Here is a 20,417-nt window from a genome sequence, read left to right on the forward strand (position 1 = left end):
TCAAATTTATATCATTATTAGTCATGGTATTTATGTAATGAAACTACATCAAATTTCAAAACTCGCCCTAAAGTAGAAGCAGAGTTTTTGTGTACTGATGTCTCGATATCTATCAAATTGCTTATCTCTGCTTAGTCTAAGCAGAAAATGCTCATCATCGAACTCAGTTAAGGCATCCACAAAACAAACATCTACACAAAATTTGAACATTCTAAAAAGTGTGACAGACAAACAAATTGATGGCTGATTTGGTCAATATCGATACAGGTAGAAGAAATCATCTAAAGCCCTAATATAGAATATCTAATTAAAATATATAAAAACTTCTAATAACATAACGGAATAATTATAATACAATATCAATACTCCATCATTAACCTTTGATTTGATGAAAATTAAAAATCAAACATAAAATAATTTAACATAAAAACTGAACAAAATACATCAAATCAATCTGTTTTATTTACAATTGTACTGCAATAGATGTTAAAAAAGCATCTAAATATTCTTTAAAATTTATTTGGTAAGCAAATTAAACGCTTATCGCCCTCTACACAATACTATGGTTCTATCAGATGTCTCCCACAATAGTTGTAAAAATTTGGTAAGTTTGCGCAGCACATATTGTTTGTACCTAGTGCATTTCATAAGTCTAGAAATTATCTATACTTTTGACAGTAAATTTATCAGTCTTCTTACTTATGCAGGTATGGTTAAATCTCTTCTAAGCAGGGTATGAATATGAATGCAGTATAGGAAGAAACCCAATATAATATATATCTAATTGGCCAGTGGTCACAAAATATGCGAAACGGTTAAAAAGATGTAAAGCATTGAATAGAGTGCTAACTAAAAGAGTAAGAAAGATAGAAGTTAACAACATGTCTATTTCAAATTAAAATATCTTCGAAAAATTAATTTTAAAAAGATTTATATATGCTGCTAAGATAAACAATAATGATAGTTATATTTATTTCATATTTCTCCTATTATTAACATGTTTAGTTATTGATGTAGTGCCTCTATAATATGATTAATACTGACAGATCTTTAAAATACTTACTGTTACGGTATAATACTAGTATTCAAAATTAAATTTTATCTTTTAAAATTACACTTCTTGCTGTGAAAGGTGTGCTCAGGTATAAGTGTAAGTTTGAAATGTTTGATTTCCTTCCTAGACTTTTTGATGGCTATTTCATTGGTTGACAGCCAAAACAGAATCAGTGTGTGCCTCTTGTGTGCCTCGAACGAAATCGAGGCCAAGGATTTACAAACAATATACAAAAGAACAGTACTAATATCATTTTAACTGTTAAGTACCAAAATAGTCAAATATCATACATTTTGGAGTATTTTGGACTAATATCAGATAAGCAATAGCATTTTATTATATTTGTTAAGCATTATTCTTGACTGCATTTACATGATAATAAAGAGTACCTTTCAGAAATGAAATGAATTTAATTTAACTGTCAAATGAACAAAAATATTGAAAGGTAGATCGACAAGCAACAAATCATACACCCACAGCAGCTAAGTCATTCAAGCAGTTCATAAAACATTAAGAACTGATCAAGAGTAACAACCTATGAAGTAATTATTAGAAATAATCAAATGGACTGCTAGTTGTTCCTAATGCTATTATTTATTACAAAACATGTACAGGTAATCAGATGATAACTTCAGTTGTTTGAGTTATTGTAAATCATTGAATATGAACTTAAATTTAAAGTCAATCTGATGATAAGTTGAGTCTGTAGAGCATCCACAAGCTATTTCAAATTGAAATGAAATGAAATGAAATGGGGTTTAACGTCCTACTGTTCTTCTCCTAACCTGGGCTAATGAAGACGGGTTTTAAAATTGATCAAGAGCTATAAACTAATTATCGCAATTCACTGAAAATCAAAAAGGATTCTTTGTCTCTTGAAAATAAAACCTGTGTATAGAATTAAAGTCAGAGGGATGATAAGTCAAAGTGTAGCTTGTGAACAATGGATGAATGGACGGACATTGGTGACAACAGTATACAACCACATTTCAAAGTTGGCGTATAAAAACAATGTGTTATTGATAAATGAACTAATCTTGTTAACTATAATTTAAATATGTCATTAAACATTAATGTTGATAGAGGTACCTGTGCTTCTAAGCCAGTCGGCTTCACTCTCTCTTGCATTTTCTAAAAATAAAACATACAAGAAAAACAAAACTAAAAAAATTATACGAAATATTTCTGAAAACGCACCAAATTTTTTGTTTCCTAGTTCACAATCTGTAAAGCTGCTGATCGTGATTTGCATTTTTTGACAATATCTAACTTTCCAGGCTAAAATCCACACTAAAATGTACTCAAATAGATTATTTAACATTTAATTAAGAGAACAAAATCCAGATATCGACGGTAGATAATCTCTGAGCTTGGATTCAATATTATCAAAAAGAGGACTACCAAAGATTTTAGCATAGATTACAAGTTGCTTGTTTTGATAATACCTCGTTTATATTGACTGCAGTAAATTCCTAATGAAGACAAATTTTGAATTCAATAAATCTCTGTAAACACTGATCAGAACAGATTCATCTTCGGATGGTTAATCCTTTCGAGCTTCAACTTTCACAATATTACCGATTGCAAGAGATTAACCATCCCACAAATAAGGAACAAAGACTACTATATAAGTTTAAAAGTTTAAATTCATCAATTTTAATTCAATAAAAGAGTGACGTTTAAAGTAGAACCTCAAGTATTTAATTGGGTTTACGACACATTTTCATTAGTAAGGACACAAGCTTTATATAAGTAAAAAATTGGTTCAAAAGTGGAAGATGGTTAATTTACTAATTTTAAATTACCATGTTGACAGTGGACCAGAAAATAGTATCTATCTTAATATAGAGATAGCTTTATCTATTGACGTAAAATTTACAACTAAGACAGATTGCTATCCCACAAAAAAAAAAATCAAAATATAAAATACATTCAAATGAACAATTTTATTTCTCACCCAAATCAAAGAGGGCTCACTTAACATTTTAATTTATGCAACCTTTTCATGAATTACTTGTGATTTCAAAATGGCGGCTTACTGATACAGAAGCTAGATGTTCATAAAAGCACAATGTGGTGCAAAACGTGGAGAATTGGAATGTTTGCAACAAATAGTGCAGGGAATCACATTCTATAGGATTTTTTATTATAAGATTGTTAGCCTAAAAAAATATTGGCAGTTAGAAGTCCAGGTAGAAGAAATGAACTCATTATTATGATGAGTTTACCATATTACAGTACATGAAATTACAACACGAAACTTATTTATAGATTTTTCTAGCCAGATAAATGCACACAAAATAACAGATAAATTTATGAACATAAAACTATGGAAACAATACCCAATCATTTTTCTTTTGTTATTAAAGACATAAAAACAAAACAAAACACAAAGAAATTTCTAAAGATAGATTACTACACTGGTGAATGTAGTTAAAATCAATAGATAAAAACTATTGATAGCCTGACTCACACAAACTGTCTGGTATTCTATGTTACTGGTATTTATATTTAAAATAAAATAATTACAAATAGAGCATCAACTGTTCATTTGTAATTTAGAAAACAGTAGACTTTAAATATCAGACCACAATTAAAGTATGGTAACTTTTATATGATTTTCTTTTAGATACAATCTTTTAATTTCAAGGAAGCCTGATAAAATAAAACAGTAGTTTTAAACAAATTAATCATTAAATTATAATGATTGAAATAGCAGTGTATATAATCGGACCAATAGTGGAGGGCTATTGTTAATTTGAGTAAGATTATTCCAAAAATTCAAAAAAATAATAAATTATGGCAGTCAGTTCAAAACTTGATCTAGATTCTCATCAACATTTTTGAATCAACAGACCATAAATCTTTTAAAATTAATTGAAAATCTTAAACATGCTAATATGACATTATTACACCTTCGTCTATTGTCCTATTTATGATTTCTTTGTCTTAAGGATGATGTGACAGAATGTTTCCAAACTTATTGCAACTGATTGTCCCATATTTCTAAGAACCGGGTGGTAGCTCTGCCTACAGACATATACATTTTCCAACAAATACACTAAAAGAGGGTTGAATTCTCTGTTAGCTGAGCCTGGTACTAGTGGTACATGTAATGTATTGTTGTACTCTAGGATGTGATTTCCATATATAAACAATTATTCAAATCCCTGGGCAGATACACATGTAATAATATTTTAGGTGAACTGTAGGTCAAGCATGTTCAGAATACTATCTCTAAAACCCAGGTCAGTCAGAATCAAACCAATATTTTGTCAGGTAGGGTTGGAGCTCGGAAATATCCACATGGGTGTTTCTAGTTTGGTCTGGTCTAAGTACAGTACACGAGAAGCTAAATTCATTCCAAACCAAGTAAGATATGTCAAGTTTTTATTATTTTTTTCAATCTTAAGTAAAGTGTTCAGCCAGAATTGATGACATAAATTCAACTAAGAGGGGTTTTAGGAAGTCAATTTCAATGATTGTGATGTACAATGGGATTACTGAATATATACTGGCAATAAATTGAGTTTCAATGGTTCTGGAATTTCAGACAATGAACCATAATCATAGGAAATCTGCTTTAAGAGTCAGACTCAATAATGGTAGTCCTGTCTCAAAAATCAATATTAAATTTAAGAGCTGTCTAGTAGATTCATCACTGGATGTCATCCATATCATTCATGGCGATCACGAGAATGCAATCCTAGAAAAAAAAATGTTTTAAAAAAAATGGGGGCATAATTATGTAATGCCATGAAGCCTTTACTATGACAGTAGAATAATAGTAATAATAATGTCTTTTTTTCATATCAAATCTGCCCTTCTGTTACTGAACATACAATGAATAGATAAAAGCATCAATGTCTGTTAAGGGGACTCAGTTTGTTTAAATCTCAATCTCCATTGAAGTGATTTTATATCCCTTGCAAACTACAATATTGCGTAAGTTTAATTAATACAAAGAACATCAGTCCAAAAATAGTTACATTTCATTCACTATTTACCAGTATAAAGAAGTGATCCAATTGAATCTAAGCAGAGAGATTATTTACCATTAATATTTTGGTAATGTTTTCCTTATTAAATGTTAAATATTCAGTCTGATTACATTTTAGCACAGATTAAGCCTTGAATTGAAAAGTTTGATATTGTTCTAGAACTGTAAATAATGATCGACAACTTTAGGGCTGTCTGAGTGAATGTGATCACAAATATCACCATGAGCCACCAATATAAGCTCAGATACATAAATTTGGGCCTTTTAATATTGTTATCACTTTCTGTTTGCATAAAATTTTTGTATCATTTCCTGATTTTTAGTCTAAAACATTAACACGTGGGCTAGAATTTTGTTTTTCAAATATTTTCGGAAATAATTAATCTCAAAGGACTTAATCTACTTCCTGATCATTAAATAAATTCAACCTTATTGTGAAGAAACACTTGTTTTTTGCGCTGATATATCAGATCATATTCGCTTTTATAATCAAAGGACTCTTGTTGCTATAGCGATCCTATTATTTCTAATTACATGGAATATTAGGGTTGTTCCTGCTGCAGAAAGTGGTACATAAATCAAATCCTATAAATCTATTAATTCAATAGTATCTGATACTGAAAAATGTGTATATTAATAGAAAGTGATTAGTTTTGATTAAGTTGAGTTCAGCCTCGGTGCATTTAATCTTCTATAATAATCATTAATCTAAAATATTTTTTTTTATTATTGTAGAAATGAGCATAAAGTGACAGGCTACAGCATTCTAGTTCCCTTCAGAACTAAATTAATAATGATCATTTACTATAAGAAATGATATGAAATGGGGTTTATTTTAAGTTTTACTTGAAGACGTGCGAACTCTTGTCTCTTCATCAAGATGTACAGAGGTAGACCTCATTTTTTGTCCTATTCTAATGATTCTAGGGTTGCCAGATTACTGACAAGGGGAAACAAGGCTATAAAATCTTGGCCAACACCGGGATAGAACTGAGACTTCCTGATTAGCGAGCCAGTGCCATATTCACTGTGCCACCATGGCTCTCGTCACAACAGGAAAACCTGCAATCTGTCAGTATAATTAAAATAATAGAAAATACAAATAACTCTTCAATGTGGTGCAATGTTACTTAAAGGAGCTAAATCGGTAATATTTTGGAGCTAGAAATTGACACAGATGGGTCGCAACACATATAATAATATAATAGGAATTTATATAAACTGTTTTACATTCAATCGTTTCTGTTTTACTGTGAATTGTCATCAGTTATGTTCGGCGATATACGCCTGAAGTCTCAACCGACAGTCAGTTTCTAGCGTCTGGTTATTCCAGTCAACATCGATAGTATTTATTGTGCATGCTCTACAAATAAGAATATGGCATTACCGTTTGATATGACATGTGGAATATATGTCTAGCCTCATTCTTTGAGCACCTTGTTACAAATTGCACTGAAACGCATTATGGTTCACGATTCGTGTACCAATGGTAAAATGTTTATTTTGTCTGAAATATTGTATATCAGAAGCCCATCTTTTCCAGGTAAGATCACCACACCAATGCTGATTTAAATTGCAAAAAAAATCGTGTTTTCACTGTTGAAGATTTTGGATGATATTGGGTTATGGACTTAGCTACTTTAAGCAAGATACAGTGTTCAGTGGAAGGTCTCTATTCAATATCTCATCATTTAAACTACCAGAAATAATAAGCTGTCTGTCTGACTTTTTGAAATAACTCATTTATCTATTACCTAATCATACTTGAGGCGACCAGAATAGCTCAACATGTAATGATACCTCACATCCTCCATCTTAATACGGCTAAATATGGCAAAAATAGCATTTAAAAATTGGTCAAACCACTCCATTTAATGTTTTCAAAGCAGCAGAGCCTCACGCTTCACTCATAGTTTAACACATCTTGGCGTATATTGATTGGTCAATTATGTGTAGGCTGGTTGGATGTGGACAAACAAGGTGTTGTGCTCTGGCATTATATAAAGATTTTTACTTGATGGCCGATTCAATGTCATGTGATAATTATTATCAATCTTCCAACTATTTCAACTTAAGTGCCTCTACTTAATTCTGTTGCAGACGCCTGAAATCAAACACTTTCTGTCATTGTATTTGGGCAATTTAGGAACTAGTTTCAGGATCAAATATAGATTGCTTTTCTTGTCGACTATAGTATTACAGATGTAAGGTGGGACAGTAATATAGATATATCAAATAAAGGCTTTCCTTAACCACAGTGAAGTAAATTGATTTACAGAGCCATTAACAAGGTTAAACTACTTATTAATTCCCTTAGTTTGCAGAAAATAGATGGTCTGTTAAATTATTGAGTCACTTTTGGCTTGGAATGTATCTATGTCCTTAAATCTGGGTTCATTTCTGAAGGTACACTAATTGTCATCTGTCTTGCTTAGCAAGACTTCCTCTTCTTTTATTTACATCCATTAGGTCACACCAATTTAATCTTTCGTTCGTCAGAATTCACGCACATAATTTTTATATAAATATATATTTAAAAAAATATCTGCTTCTATTCATTTACAGCCTTGGTATTACATATTATTACACTATTTGTGTTCAAGGAGCGGCAATTTCGTTGGACACTTTCAGTCTGATTTTCACGATATACTATTTGCTTAAGGAGGAGCTGTCATTTTGTCAGAAAGTCTCCGCCCAATTTTCATGAATTCAAACTCAACCATCATTACGGTGTAATAAAAATTATGGCCTCTAGAGGGTCCACAAACTTAAATTTAAAGCGTGATTTTCATACAATCTGGGGCCATAATCCAGGAACGTATGGTCCGATATGCACCAATATCGAAAGGAACCGAGATCTGTGAGTTATAAACATACATTTTAATTTTCCTCCAAATTAGATAAAAAGTTTGACCTCTATGGTGGGCTTCTATGTCTTGCGACCTTAAACACTGTGTATAAATTTAAAGTCAATCGGATATTAACTTTTGCCTCTAGAGCGTCCACAAGATTTTTCAAAGTGATCAAGGGCTATAACTCTGGCAGTAATTATCGGTAATCGCTGAAAATCAATAGGATTCTTTGTTTCATGACCTTAAACACTATGTACCAATTTAAAGTCAATCGGATATTAACTTTAGCCTCTAGAGCGTCCACAAGATTTTTCAAAGTGATCAAGGGCCATAACTCTGGCAGTAATTATCAGAAATCGCTGAAAATCAATAGGCTTCTTCGTGTCATGACCTTAAACACTGTGTATAAATTTAAAGTCAATAGGTTATTAACTTTGACCTCAAGAGCATTCACAAGATTTTTTGAAGTGATCAAGGGCCATAACTCTGGCAGTAATTATCGAAAATAGTTGAAAATCAATAGGATTCTTCGTCTCATGACCTTAAACACTGTGTATAAATTTAAAGTCAATCGGATATAAACTTTGACCTCTAGAGCGTCCACAAGATTTTTTGAAGTGATCAAGGACAATAACTCTGACAGTAATTATCGAAAATCGCTGAAAATCAATAGGCTTCTTCGTCTCATGACCTTAAACCCTGTGTATAAATTTAAAGTCAATCAGATTTTAACTTTAGCCTATAGAGCGTCCACAAGCAATTGTGGACGCCGGACCGCCGGACGGATGGACGGGGGCGACAACAATATACAAACACATTTCAATGTGGGCGTATAATAAAAATTGTGACCTGTAAAGTGTCCACAAACAAAATGTGAACGGACGGACGTCCGGACAGGGGCGACGACAATATAGTCCACATGAAAATGTGTGCATATAAAATTGCATCGAACAAAATGCCGATTTGTAAAAACTTTTTTTTTAACCCTTAACCGGTCGACGTCATTTTGACGTCACGACGTCAAGTGGTCAGGCTAAATAAAGGCGGACGCCAAATATTTTGTATGCCTATTTCAATCGACTACTGTCAAATAATTATAAGTGATAGACTCTTGACACAAATAAAAAAGTTGAAGGGGATAAGTTGATCTATAATTCGCAAATCATTCTAAGACCTTTTCATCAGAAATATTGTCTTCAGAATTGGTGTCATCGATATAATCCGATTCGGAATCATTCATAAGTATTTCAACCACTTCGAGCATCTTCAACGTTCCCGACATCGTTAAATTACGTTTTTCGTCAAACATTGTTGAACAAAGACATGTTTTTCATAATGCCCTTGACAAGACAAGTTCCTGTCTGACACGCATACGTGGCCATATCAATTAAATACGAAACTAAATACTAGAATGCGGCTTATCAAAAAGGTTCTTGCTGTGGTCGACTTTAGTCGACCGTGACCACTTAGCTGTATAACGTTGTGGTGACTATAGTCGACAATGACCGGTTAAGGATTAAATGGGAAAAGACAACTTTGCTCGTGATGGTTAGAATTCAGAAATACCATGATGAAGATGATATTTTGATAGGTTTGTAATCTGTAACTCTGAACAAAACTTTACCTACATTACCGGTAACTATATTTGGGCATGGCTATGTCTTCTATCCAGTAGCCTTGACCTTCTGAAATCTAGGTCCAATCCTTTGCTCCAGTTTGTTATAAGCAGTGAAGGGTATCATGTATGAAGCAACAGGGCTTGCCACGAGATACAAGTGATTACTCGTGCACACGCTAAACTCACAAAACTTGTGTATGCTTACAATTCCAGAACACTCGATGCTACTGCAACCATAACATAAATTGTCTTAGATAATACAGTCTGAATTAAAAGGAATTCATCTCAGAGTATATTTTTCTATAGTACGTCTAGTTCAAGATTTAAAAAGAATAATAACTTTCAATGGCACAAAAATTAATGACTTATTTAATTCATATTTAAAAATCTTTTTCATCATCGCTAAAACACTAAATTTGATTTCTCAAGAACAACCTTTGTAATCTTGTCAAATTTGAAATGATTATCTCACCATATTTGACAGATCTGTTCATTTCATAAATGTTTCCATTAAGAAATATTGATTAAAAGATAATCGACAAACTCACTTCTCTAGGAATGAAGTAGCATTAAGAAAAATATGAGACAAACTCACTTCTCTAGGAATGAAGTAGCATTAAGAAAAATATGAGACTGAAAAGAAAACTGTCTTACTGCAATAATAATACGATTAAGTATATTTACACAGGCTAGTAATAGTAGGGATTCTTGGACAGAAACATAATTAGTTTTTCTATTGCTTCTTTGATAGTTGCAAAACCTGACACGTTAAGTTGTTATTAAGACATTTTGTATGTCACCTTGTGTATTTCTATTCCATCATTTTCAAGTGTCTGGCAAATGATTTCATTGATTTATTGTGATCCTATGTTTAGTTTGGTCAATCTCTTGTTACTATGTTAACCCTGATAATAACATAGCAGGTTTGATTTCTTCCCTAATAAATAGAAAATTGTGTCATTGCTTCACAAAGTTCGGTTAGTGGAGTTGAGAAAATAGACCACTGGGTGTCTGAAAATTTGTTGGAATTGGTATCAGCAGACACTAGTGATTAAGAATGTCAAATAACTATTCAGCAATGTTGACAAGACAAATCAATGGATATGTGGAATCGTATGCTATGTGCTGACAAGCACGTAATAATCTTTTATTCTAAAACAATCTGAAACTACATTCTAAAAGATCTGGACTCGATCATTTTTTTTCTTCTGCTTTTTATTGTAATAACTGGAAATATATGGACCTTTTATAGAGGGTCCATGAATTATTAAGGCTAGCCCCCGGATCCATTCACTTTATTTGAATTGTGCGTTTCTTTGTGATTTCTGCGTTTTATGTCTTGACCGTGTATTTGTTTTTGTGTAAATTATGTGTGGTGCAGTCCCCCCGCACTTACTATTAATAGCATTTGACATGCAATATGATATTTTTATATCTTTTATTAAAGAACCAATATTTCAGAATAAAGGATAAACATACGAGTTTTATTAAAGTGACATTTTAGTCCTACTAGTATGTCATGTTATAGCTATTTAAAGCTTACATCGATTGCTATTGATTTTACATTATCCTTTTGATTTCTTATTGACAAATGTAGTAGTAATAATTCCATTTTTTCGTACCAGACAGTCCAGTCCTCTTTTATTTTTATTTTATTCGATTCTTGGATGTGCTTGATTACATAAGTCTTTATACTAAAATAGTACATGTAAGATGTATGTGAACGATCTGGCTCACTGTGCCTTTAATCTAATTTTGCTAGCAAATCAAATATAGTCTGATAAGAGTTTACCAGAGTTCACATTAACCATTAAGAACGTCTGTTTTTAATGAACTTTTCCTTGTTTACTGAAGTGAAACCTACATTGATTTTTTTATCATGTTCTAGCCTAATGTATATGGCAAGATTACTTTCAAGTTTCAAGTTTGTTCTTTATTTGTGATGGTGGTGGTGGTGGTGGTGGTGTGTGTGTGTGTTTAGATGGGGTGGGGAAGAAATAAAAGAAAATAATATTGATTTATTAATAACAATTCTAAACTAAAACTAGATGCAAATTGTAGGTGTAGGGTGTAAATGCTAGAGACCTTACCTCCCATAAATGATGTTATAAGAGGACTAACCTACCTTAATTGTTGATCATTAAAGAGAAAGGTATACTGGAAATTTGGCTCATTTCTATATAAAAATCCTTCTTGAATTTCTAATTGGTACACAGGGAATTTTTATACAAATACCATAAATCATTAGTTATCACAGAGATAGAGAGAAATGGGGTTTAACGTCCACTCGACACAAACTAGGTCATTTCGGGACTAACATATGGTTTTAATTTTATTTCAATAATTCACTTGCGCGTAGGGGTCTTTAGCAGTGGGAGGAAACCGGAGGACCCGGAGAAAACCAACGAGGTTGGACTGGCGACCCTACTCCTTGTCATGTACAACCGGGGATTCGAAACCACGCCAGTTCACTCAATGACAGACTTTATGATACAGCGCGCGCACGCTAACCATTCAGCCATCCAACCCCCTTAGTTATCATAGATTACTGATACTAGTGCTGAACAACCACATTGCTTTGCTTTATAATTATATGAATAAATGAATGTCTTCATACTCTTTAATGATTTGCTTACATAAAAGACTTTACTCTAAACCTTTTTCAAATAATTCAAATCTCTTGACTTCAGCTGTCCAATTAAGCAACTGGTGATCAGAATAGTTACACTATAATATATATTTACACTAAAATTTGTCAATAAAAATTAATTCCCAAACTTCAAGAAACAATTCATGATTAATATTTTTCGGAAAATATTAAATTTCTCACAGCTTAATCCATGCTAATAATATGTACTTAGATTGATTATTTAACAGTTAATTAAGACAATAAAATTAAAATACCAATGAAAGATAATCTCCTGGCTTGGACTCAATCAGATTTAAAACAGGCCCATCAATTTGGTTCATGGCAAATAAAGATGACATAGTGAGCAGCATAGATAGATGGAATTCGCAATTTGTAAATACTAAATGGAATTGATCCTTTTGGGCTGACATTCCCATTAGATAAGAATTTCAACTTTCAAAATATTGCAAGGATTCTATAGCTCTAAAATCAAACCCAGATACAGAGTCTTTAAGCTTGTCAAAAAATTGATATTCATACTAAGAAGTTTCAATTTATGAACTCAATTTGATATGTTCTATTTACTAAATGCTAGAGTCAATTTATTTATGGTTCATATTTGAAACATGTCAATTTTCTTCTGTTTGAAACATATTAAATATTTTGATATTCATCTCGTTTATTACTTCTCTCTACTTCACACAACAGAATATATCCTTATAACATGCAATATTGTCTATTTTTAGATTATTAAAGATGTAATTGTAATCACGCCACAAGACATACATGAAATCACTATTCATCTAAATAAGATAAAATGTTGAAGAATTCAATAATGGTAGAAAATACACCGATCATCTCTAGCGATTGTGAGTCTCTTCAGACTAAGAAGCTGCATTTCTATCACTTAAAGCTATCACTTCAAGTACCATAAACTGGTATTTCATTTGTTTGTGCTTTTTAAAACCAAATAATTACAACTTATTTGTAACCAACTTCAAAGAAGTCAATAAGTTCACAACACTAAATGACTAATACTAACTACTTTGGAACCAATTTATTTCTAGTTTAAAGATGCATTATGTTAGAGTTAAATCTGCATATTGAAGATCTTTCTTTTGGTCTCCTATGTTATATAAATCATTAATTCATTTATTCAAATTCAACCTTCATTATGGTGGAATGGTGAAATATTTAGACGTTCTTTAAAATTTGTTAAAAATTGTGACCTCTAGTCTAGAGAATATTTTTTTGTCAGTAATGAGAACATTTATAACACATGAAAATCTGATTATGAGTCATAACCTATCAAAGATACATTATGGGAGATAAGATAAAGAGCTGGCAGTTCTCACTATAATAGTTAAAAATTAGATCATGTAAAGGCAGTTTGCTGAAAATTGATCCACTATGAACCGAGAATTAGGCGATTGAAAATTCGGCCTAGCCTCGATCATCCATTTCATGATTCAACGATGAATGGAAGTCGAGCAGCAAATCGGGTCATAATCCAGTAAATATCGCAGGCTAGCGATGCCATCAAGAGTTGATTGTGGACTGGATAAGTTAATTAATGTCTAATTAATAATTTAGATAACATTTCAGGTCTAAAGAAAGACCCGCAAAAGGCAGATTTAGCTCTTGCATAATGTATGTTTAAGTAATTATCAGAAATAATTAGAAATTGTTTCCATTGTCTCAAGGCCTTAAACAATTTATATTGACTTTAACCTCTAGAGCCTCCACAAGATTTTTCAAAGGGATCAAGGGCTATAACTCTGGCAGTAATTATCGGAAATTGCCGAAAATCAATTTTCTTCCTCGTCTCATGACCTTAAACACTGTGTAAAATTTAAAGCAAATCAGATATTAACTTTAGCCTCTAGAGCATCCACAAAATTTTTCTTCAAAGTGATCAAGGGCCATAACTCTGGCAGTAATTATTGGAAATTGCTGAAAATCAATCGCCTTCCTCATCTCATGACCTTAAACACTGTGTATAAATTTAAAGCCAATCAGATATTAACTTTAGCCTCTAGACCATCCACAAAATTTTTCAAAGTGATCAAGGGCCATAACTCTGGCAGTAATTATCGGATATCGCTGAAAATAAAGAGGATTCTTCGTCTCATGACCTTAAACACTGTGTGTAAATTTAAAGTCAATCGGATATTAACTTTAGCTCCTAGAGCATCCACAAGCAATTGTGGACCCTTGACGGACGGATGGATGGACGGGGGACGACAATATACAACCACATTTCAATGTGGGCATATAAAAAGTGTAAAGTTATATGACTCTAGCATATGACTCGATTTTGGTGTAACAATTTTGTATCTTCTAGTTGGACAATAGTCTTGAAATTTTTGGGTTTATAATAGAATGTTATATAGATAGATTAAGAATTCACCATCAAATTTAACTGTCTATGGAGTGCCTAAAGTGCTGAAGATTAATACTTGTGCAAAAAAAAATAATCAATATTTCGAATAGTGTAGAAATTTTACCACACTATATTATAAGCTGTTATCACATGTTTAATGTATCAATGGGTATTGTTTGAAGAAACATTATTAAAAGCCATAATCTTTGTCGTTTTTTTTTTGTAAAATTAGCTTTGAAAATCGACTCACACGGGAAAATAACTAAAATCACTCTTTTTCCAACAATAACCATGTATAGGGGCCTTCAATGAAAAAATATGAAATGTTGCTTGAATATGTGTCTATCAGGGAAATACCTGAGCAGTCCAAATTGAATGGCAGTCATTTACGCCGCGTTAGTCCAGTTTACATCGGGAGTTCAGTTTGACATTTAACTTTCGCACTTATTTGTAGGACATTACAAATTGCACTCAAGACAGAAAACAACGCCAATCACTGATTTTAATTTTACATATTGGATATCAGGAGTCCATACTTTCACGGTAAGAGAGAGAGAAATGGGGCTTAACGCCCACTCGACACAAACAAGGTCATTTGGAGACTAAAATATGGTTCAATTTTATTTCAATAATTTGCTTGCGCATAGGGGTCTTTAGCAGTGGGAGTAAATTGGAGAGAGAGAGAGAGAGAAATGGGGTTTAACGTTCACTCAACACAAACTAGGTTCAGTTTTATTTCAATAATTCGCTTGCGCGTTGATGTCTTTAACAGTGGGAGAAAACCGTAGGACCCGGTAAAAACCCACAAGGTTGGACTGGCGATCCTACTCCTTGTCACGTACAACCAGGGAATCGAAATCACACCAGTTGACTCAATGACAGACCTTATGATACAACGCGCACACGCTAACCATTCGGCTATCCAAACCCCCTTTCACGGTAAGAGATCAACATCAATACTGATTGAAACGGACCAATATTTTAAATTCTAATTCATGTTTTTAATGTCAAATATTATAGATAATATTGAGTAAGAAGTTTAGCCCCTTTCAATGAAAGCATTACCAAATAAATCTTTTCTAAGGTTAAGATCAATTAATTATCAAGCAATGACAACTTTCAAAGCCACTCTGTAAATTTAAGCACTATCTATCATTACCTTATATAAAGAGGAAAAGTGTGTACCAATTAGGAGAAATGATTTTTTTCTTTGTTTCATCAGATACATACATTGATTTTCTTAACATTTTTTCTTAATCTAGTTTATTGAATTCTGAACATGGTGGCACTGAATGATAAAGAAAAAAAGAAAACCATTGTGACATGACCTAGTAGCTTAATCAACGTTAGAAATATAAATTCTGGGTCATGAAGGAAGTCTAAAAACTAATGAAATCCATTTGACATTTTGACTACTAATCTGGTAATCCTGAGCATCATTTCTGCTCACTAGGTGGCAGTTATTATAAACCATCATCTAATAGACGTCTTTCATCTTTAATTCCTAACCCAATATGTCGTGGAAAAATTCCGAAAGCTCAAGAAGAAAGAGAATTTTAAGGAAATGAAAACAGTATTGTTCCTAATAAATTAGCTCATTATTATTCAGTTTGTGTTTTAAAGCTTGATTGGTTTTTTTTCAGTAGATAAATTTATACTAATATTAACCAAATAATTCTTTTTTTAAAAATGTGATCTTAAACAGGATTCATGAAAATATAATATTAATAATTTAATCTTATGTCTTTTATTCCTAGTTTGGAGCAAAGGTGTAGAAATCAGATTTTGGTGGAATTTTCCATAATGATTGACCTTTTGCACACATTGCATAAGAAAGACCTACAGTGGCTACAGATTCAACCCAGTGAAAAATGTTATGTTTTTTTTTACTAAGTACCAGTAAAGACTTTCAACAGTAACAATGGTGGGCCTTCTGTCATTAAGACAAATCTAGCGAAAAAGCATAATTTTGATCAACTGTGGATGGTAAATCCAATCACTGTGCAAATAGCACAGTCCTTACAGTCATGATTAAGTGGGAAATAAAACTGAAACGAAACCAAGCATTAATAATATAAGGAAATAACTGTGACCTCTAGCTAGTGTTAATGGGCATGGGTGACATTAATACAATTACAGGTAGGACTGGTAGGTGTTTTAAAAATACTGGGTATATAAGTTGAATTGTTAAATATGGTTTGTGTGATTAGCAACCTAGATGTAGCATTTACAAAAATCGCCCAGATACAAGAAAATTTCTGTCTTGTAGATTAATTAGACGGAAATGCTTTAGGCTGTACAATCATCACTGAGACTTTTACAAGTCAATTTGACAATTATCCGCACAACATTAATTCCCTCCATGACGTAAGAAATTATGATCTCAAAGGTCAAATGGTAAAGGAACTGTTCCAGTCAATTTCTGGCATCCTGTGATTTGCACCATCAATAAATTTCTTAGGCCTATTTAACCTTTGTATGTCAACATACTGTAATTATCTGGAACCAATTTCTGGTCTGGTAGCCTTATACAATTCCAGTAATTGAACAGATGATATATAGCATGTAACTAAGGAAAAGGGTTATCAAAGCAAAACAAAAGTTCATGTCATGGTGACTGTAGTAATGACCAAGAAGGCATCAGATTATGAAGTTCTTTATTTCTTGGCTTGCATTCTATTGGATTTAAAATGTCTAATGTTATAGATTCGCATAAATAGAATTTTGAAATATTTTAATTATGAAGTAGGAAAATTGTAAAGCCAGAGTCCTGACATTAGTGTCATTTTTATTGACATCTTAAAAGATAGGTTGTCAGGCAACAAAAGATAAGCCAACAGCAGGTAAGTCATCTGAACAGTTGACAAGCGTTGTTGCATATTATTTCAAAGTTTTTACGTACAGATATATTTGAATTAAAAAGCAGTGGTTTTGTTTTTATTTGCATTCATATTTGACAACTGAAAAACAACTAAATTATTATACAAAAACATTTTAGTGACATTTAGAAAAGATTTAATAATTCTCACAAAATTGCTACTTTGTGTACTATGTGATAAAGAGGTTAAATGGCAATTCACGCTTGATACACAAACCACTGAATATTTGGAATTCATCATTTAATTTTTGGTATTTGTAACATGCAGATGTTAAAAGAGAGAATACTCTGGCATACCCAATATGGTATCAGACAGAAAACACATTAGCAAAATCCCTCCTGTGAGTTGTAAGTTAGGGGTCCGATTGGACCCCTTGTTCCCTTCAAGAGTTATGTAACATAACTCTGCATGTGGGAAGCAGATGAAAACCGAACTCTTCGCTATGTGTAAAAATGTATAGAAGACAAAGTCACTAAATTTCAGAAAGTAGTGCCCAGTAGTTATTGCAAAACACAATAAAACATGTGCATGGGGTCCACGGAGACCACACGTGCACCGACAAGGGTTAAGAGTAACAAACCATTAAGTAATTACCACTATGATTTGTTTGCCCCATGCTAACACTTTGGTCTCTAGAGCACCCACAAGATTTTTCAATGTGATCAAGTGCCAGAAATATGGCAATACATATTATTGAAAACAAGCGTTCACAAGGTGCATCAAAGTGAACCAAGGGCCATAACTCCTGAAGAAATTAAAGGAAGTTATTGAAATTGAATAGGCTTCTTCATCTCACTAATACAAACAACATATATCAATTTCAAAACAATCAGATGATAAATGTAGTCTGTAGGGTGTTCACAAGAAATTGTGGACGATAAACGGACGGATGAGGGCGACGTCAATATACGACCACATTTCCATGTGTACCCAGAATGTTGTACCCAGTAGTTATTACAAAACACTATAAAACATGACAAGGGTTAAACTAGTCAATCGGATATTAGTTTTAGCCTCTAGTGTGTCCGTAATGGTTTGTGGTCCCCAGACATATATACGGGGGCGACGACAATATATGATCACATTTCAATGTAGTGGGCATATAAAAAAATGAAATAATGAAAAGGCTTTTCAATTGAGTTATTCCAATCCATATTTACACACAATTTTCTGGACTTTTTGATGTTTTAAGCACAACATAAATCATTTCCTTTTAATCTGAAATTTCATTATCATTTCATTTTTCCAATATAAAAATAAAACAAAAGTTTCATTATAAGATGACATTTAAAAACACCTCTGGGAAAAATGGCGTCAAAATGAAATATTAGCATCTAAGAGACATGAGAGTAGCGGATGCTACATTGTCTATTTTTACCACACAATTTCGACAATGAATAATAACACTGCAACTGCACATGATGTAATTATCCCAGCTTACTACCATAAATATCAAGCAGGAAGAATAAATCTTCTCTCTGTACTTTCATCTTTAAGTCAAGTCTAATTTCTGGACTAGTTTGATATCCAAAATGCTTTAATGATGCATAAACATTCATTGCAATAAAAAAAGCCAATTTCATTCCAGTAATTTCAAAGATATGTCCAATAAATAAATGTCTTTCTTTTCTCAGGTCATATAGATACAACAGTATTTTCATGAAAGATAAAAGAGATCAAAAAGGTTTCAAATACAATTATACTACACTACATATTCATAATATTATGGCTCAGTATGAGCCACAACCGTCCATTTGACAGTTTTTATTTTATGGACACCCCCACCTTGCACTGAGCATTAGGTCTATAATTATACATAAGGTAAACTATCATAAACAGTAGCGGATCTACATGTAGAAGCTGTGAATAGGGAGGGTCGATTCCAAATCTAGGGTGTCATCCACAATCCCACCCTACAATGAATGTCAACAAAATAATGACTATAACTCTGAGTGCCCCAGTAGAACATGATTGTATAGCCTATATAATTGTTCGCCGGTCGTTATCTCTCCAGAAAGCAGTTTTATCCAAGTTGACATAAAGTCCATATCGTATTATGATTTTGTTATTATTTGAGTTCACTTATGGGAACAAATTCTTGTGAACAAGAGGTTCAGATATGGGACAGAATCTTGAGATCTCCCTGTCAATTCTGCCTGTTTTGTGAGAGTTGACAGAATATTTTTACACTCTGTCGCCCAACGACCCATGCACTAATGCTACTACTAACTGGGCAGTTCACTATAACCATTAATAGGATAGTGATAAGACAGTATAAAGGCTACAGAGAAATGAAAGAATGATGGCATATTGGAATCAAGCGACGTAGGCGACTGCTTTGGGGCGCCTACTTGTTTTAAAGTAGCCAAGTCTCTAACTCAATATCATCCAAACTCTTTGACATTGAAAACACAAGTTATTTGTCAATTTAAATCAATATTGATGTTGTGATCCATTTAAATCAATATTGATGTTGTGATCCATTTAAATCAATATTGATGTTGTGATCTTACCGGGAATAGATGGGCTTCTGATATCCAATATTTAAGACAAAATAAACATTTTACCATTGGTACACGAATCGTGTACCATAATGCGTTTCAGCGCCATTTGCAACAGGGACTCGAAGAACGATGCTAGACATATTCCACAAGTCATGTCAAATGATGACGCCATATTCTTATCTGGAGAGCATGCGCAATAAATACTATCGGTGTAGACTGGAATAACCAGACGCTATAGATTGCCATTCGATTTAGACTTCTGATGTATTTTGCCGAACATCACTGATTAGAAATTATAGTAAAAACAGAAACGATTGAATGTAAATCAGTTTATATACATTCATACTACATTATAATATGCGTTGCGACCCATTTATGTCAATTTCTACGTTCCAAATATTAGCGATTTAGCTTCTTTAACTACTACTACTACTCACACCTTGGTCGGCTTGTGATAAGCCCTGACAAATTGACTTACATTTACAATATTATTTTTAG

At 32.7% G+C, this 20,417-nt stretch overlaps 1 protein-coding gene across 12 annotated transcripts in view; it reads right to left on the reverse strand.

Annotated features, from left to right (window-relative positions):
- Nucleotides 1-20,417, reverse strand: part of LOC126830886 (C-Jun-amino-terminal kinase-interacting protein 4) — a 65,424-nt gene that overhangs the window by 7,309 nt on the left and 37,698 nt on the right. For 10 of the 12 annotated variants that reach the window (XM_050561358.1, XM_050561357.1, XM_050561354.1 and 7 more), the window contains one exon: nucleotides 2,144-2,185. The exons of the other annotated variants lie outside the window; for them this stretch is intronic. In XM_050561358.1, coding sequence (XP_050417315.1) covers nucleotides 2,144-2,185 — 42 coding nt within the window. The remainder of the gene's footprint in view (nucleotides 1-2,143; nucleotides 2,186-20,417) is intronic. 12 annotated transcript variants of the gene reach the window in all.

This window comes from Patella vulgata, chromosome 8 (assembly GCF_932274485.2).
Source record: "Patella vulgata chromosome 8, xgPatVulg1.2, whole genome shotgun sequence".
NCBI classification, from domain to species: Eukaryota; Metazoa; Mollusca; class Gastropoda; family Patellidae; genus Patella; species Patella vulgata.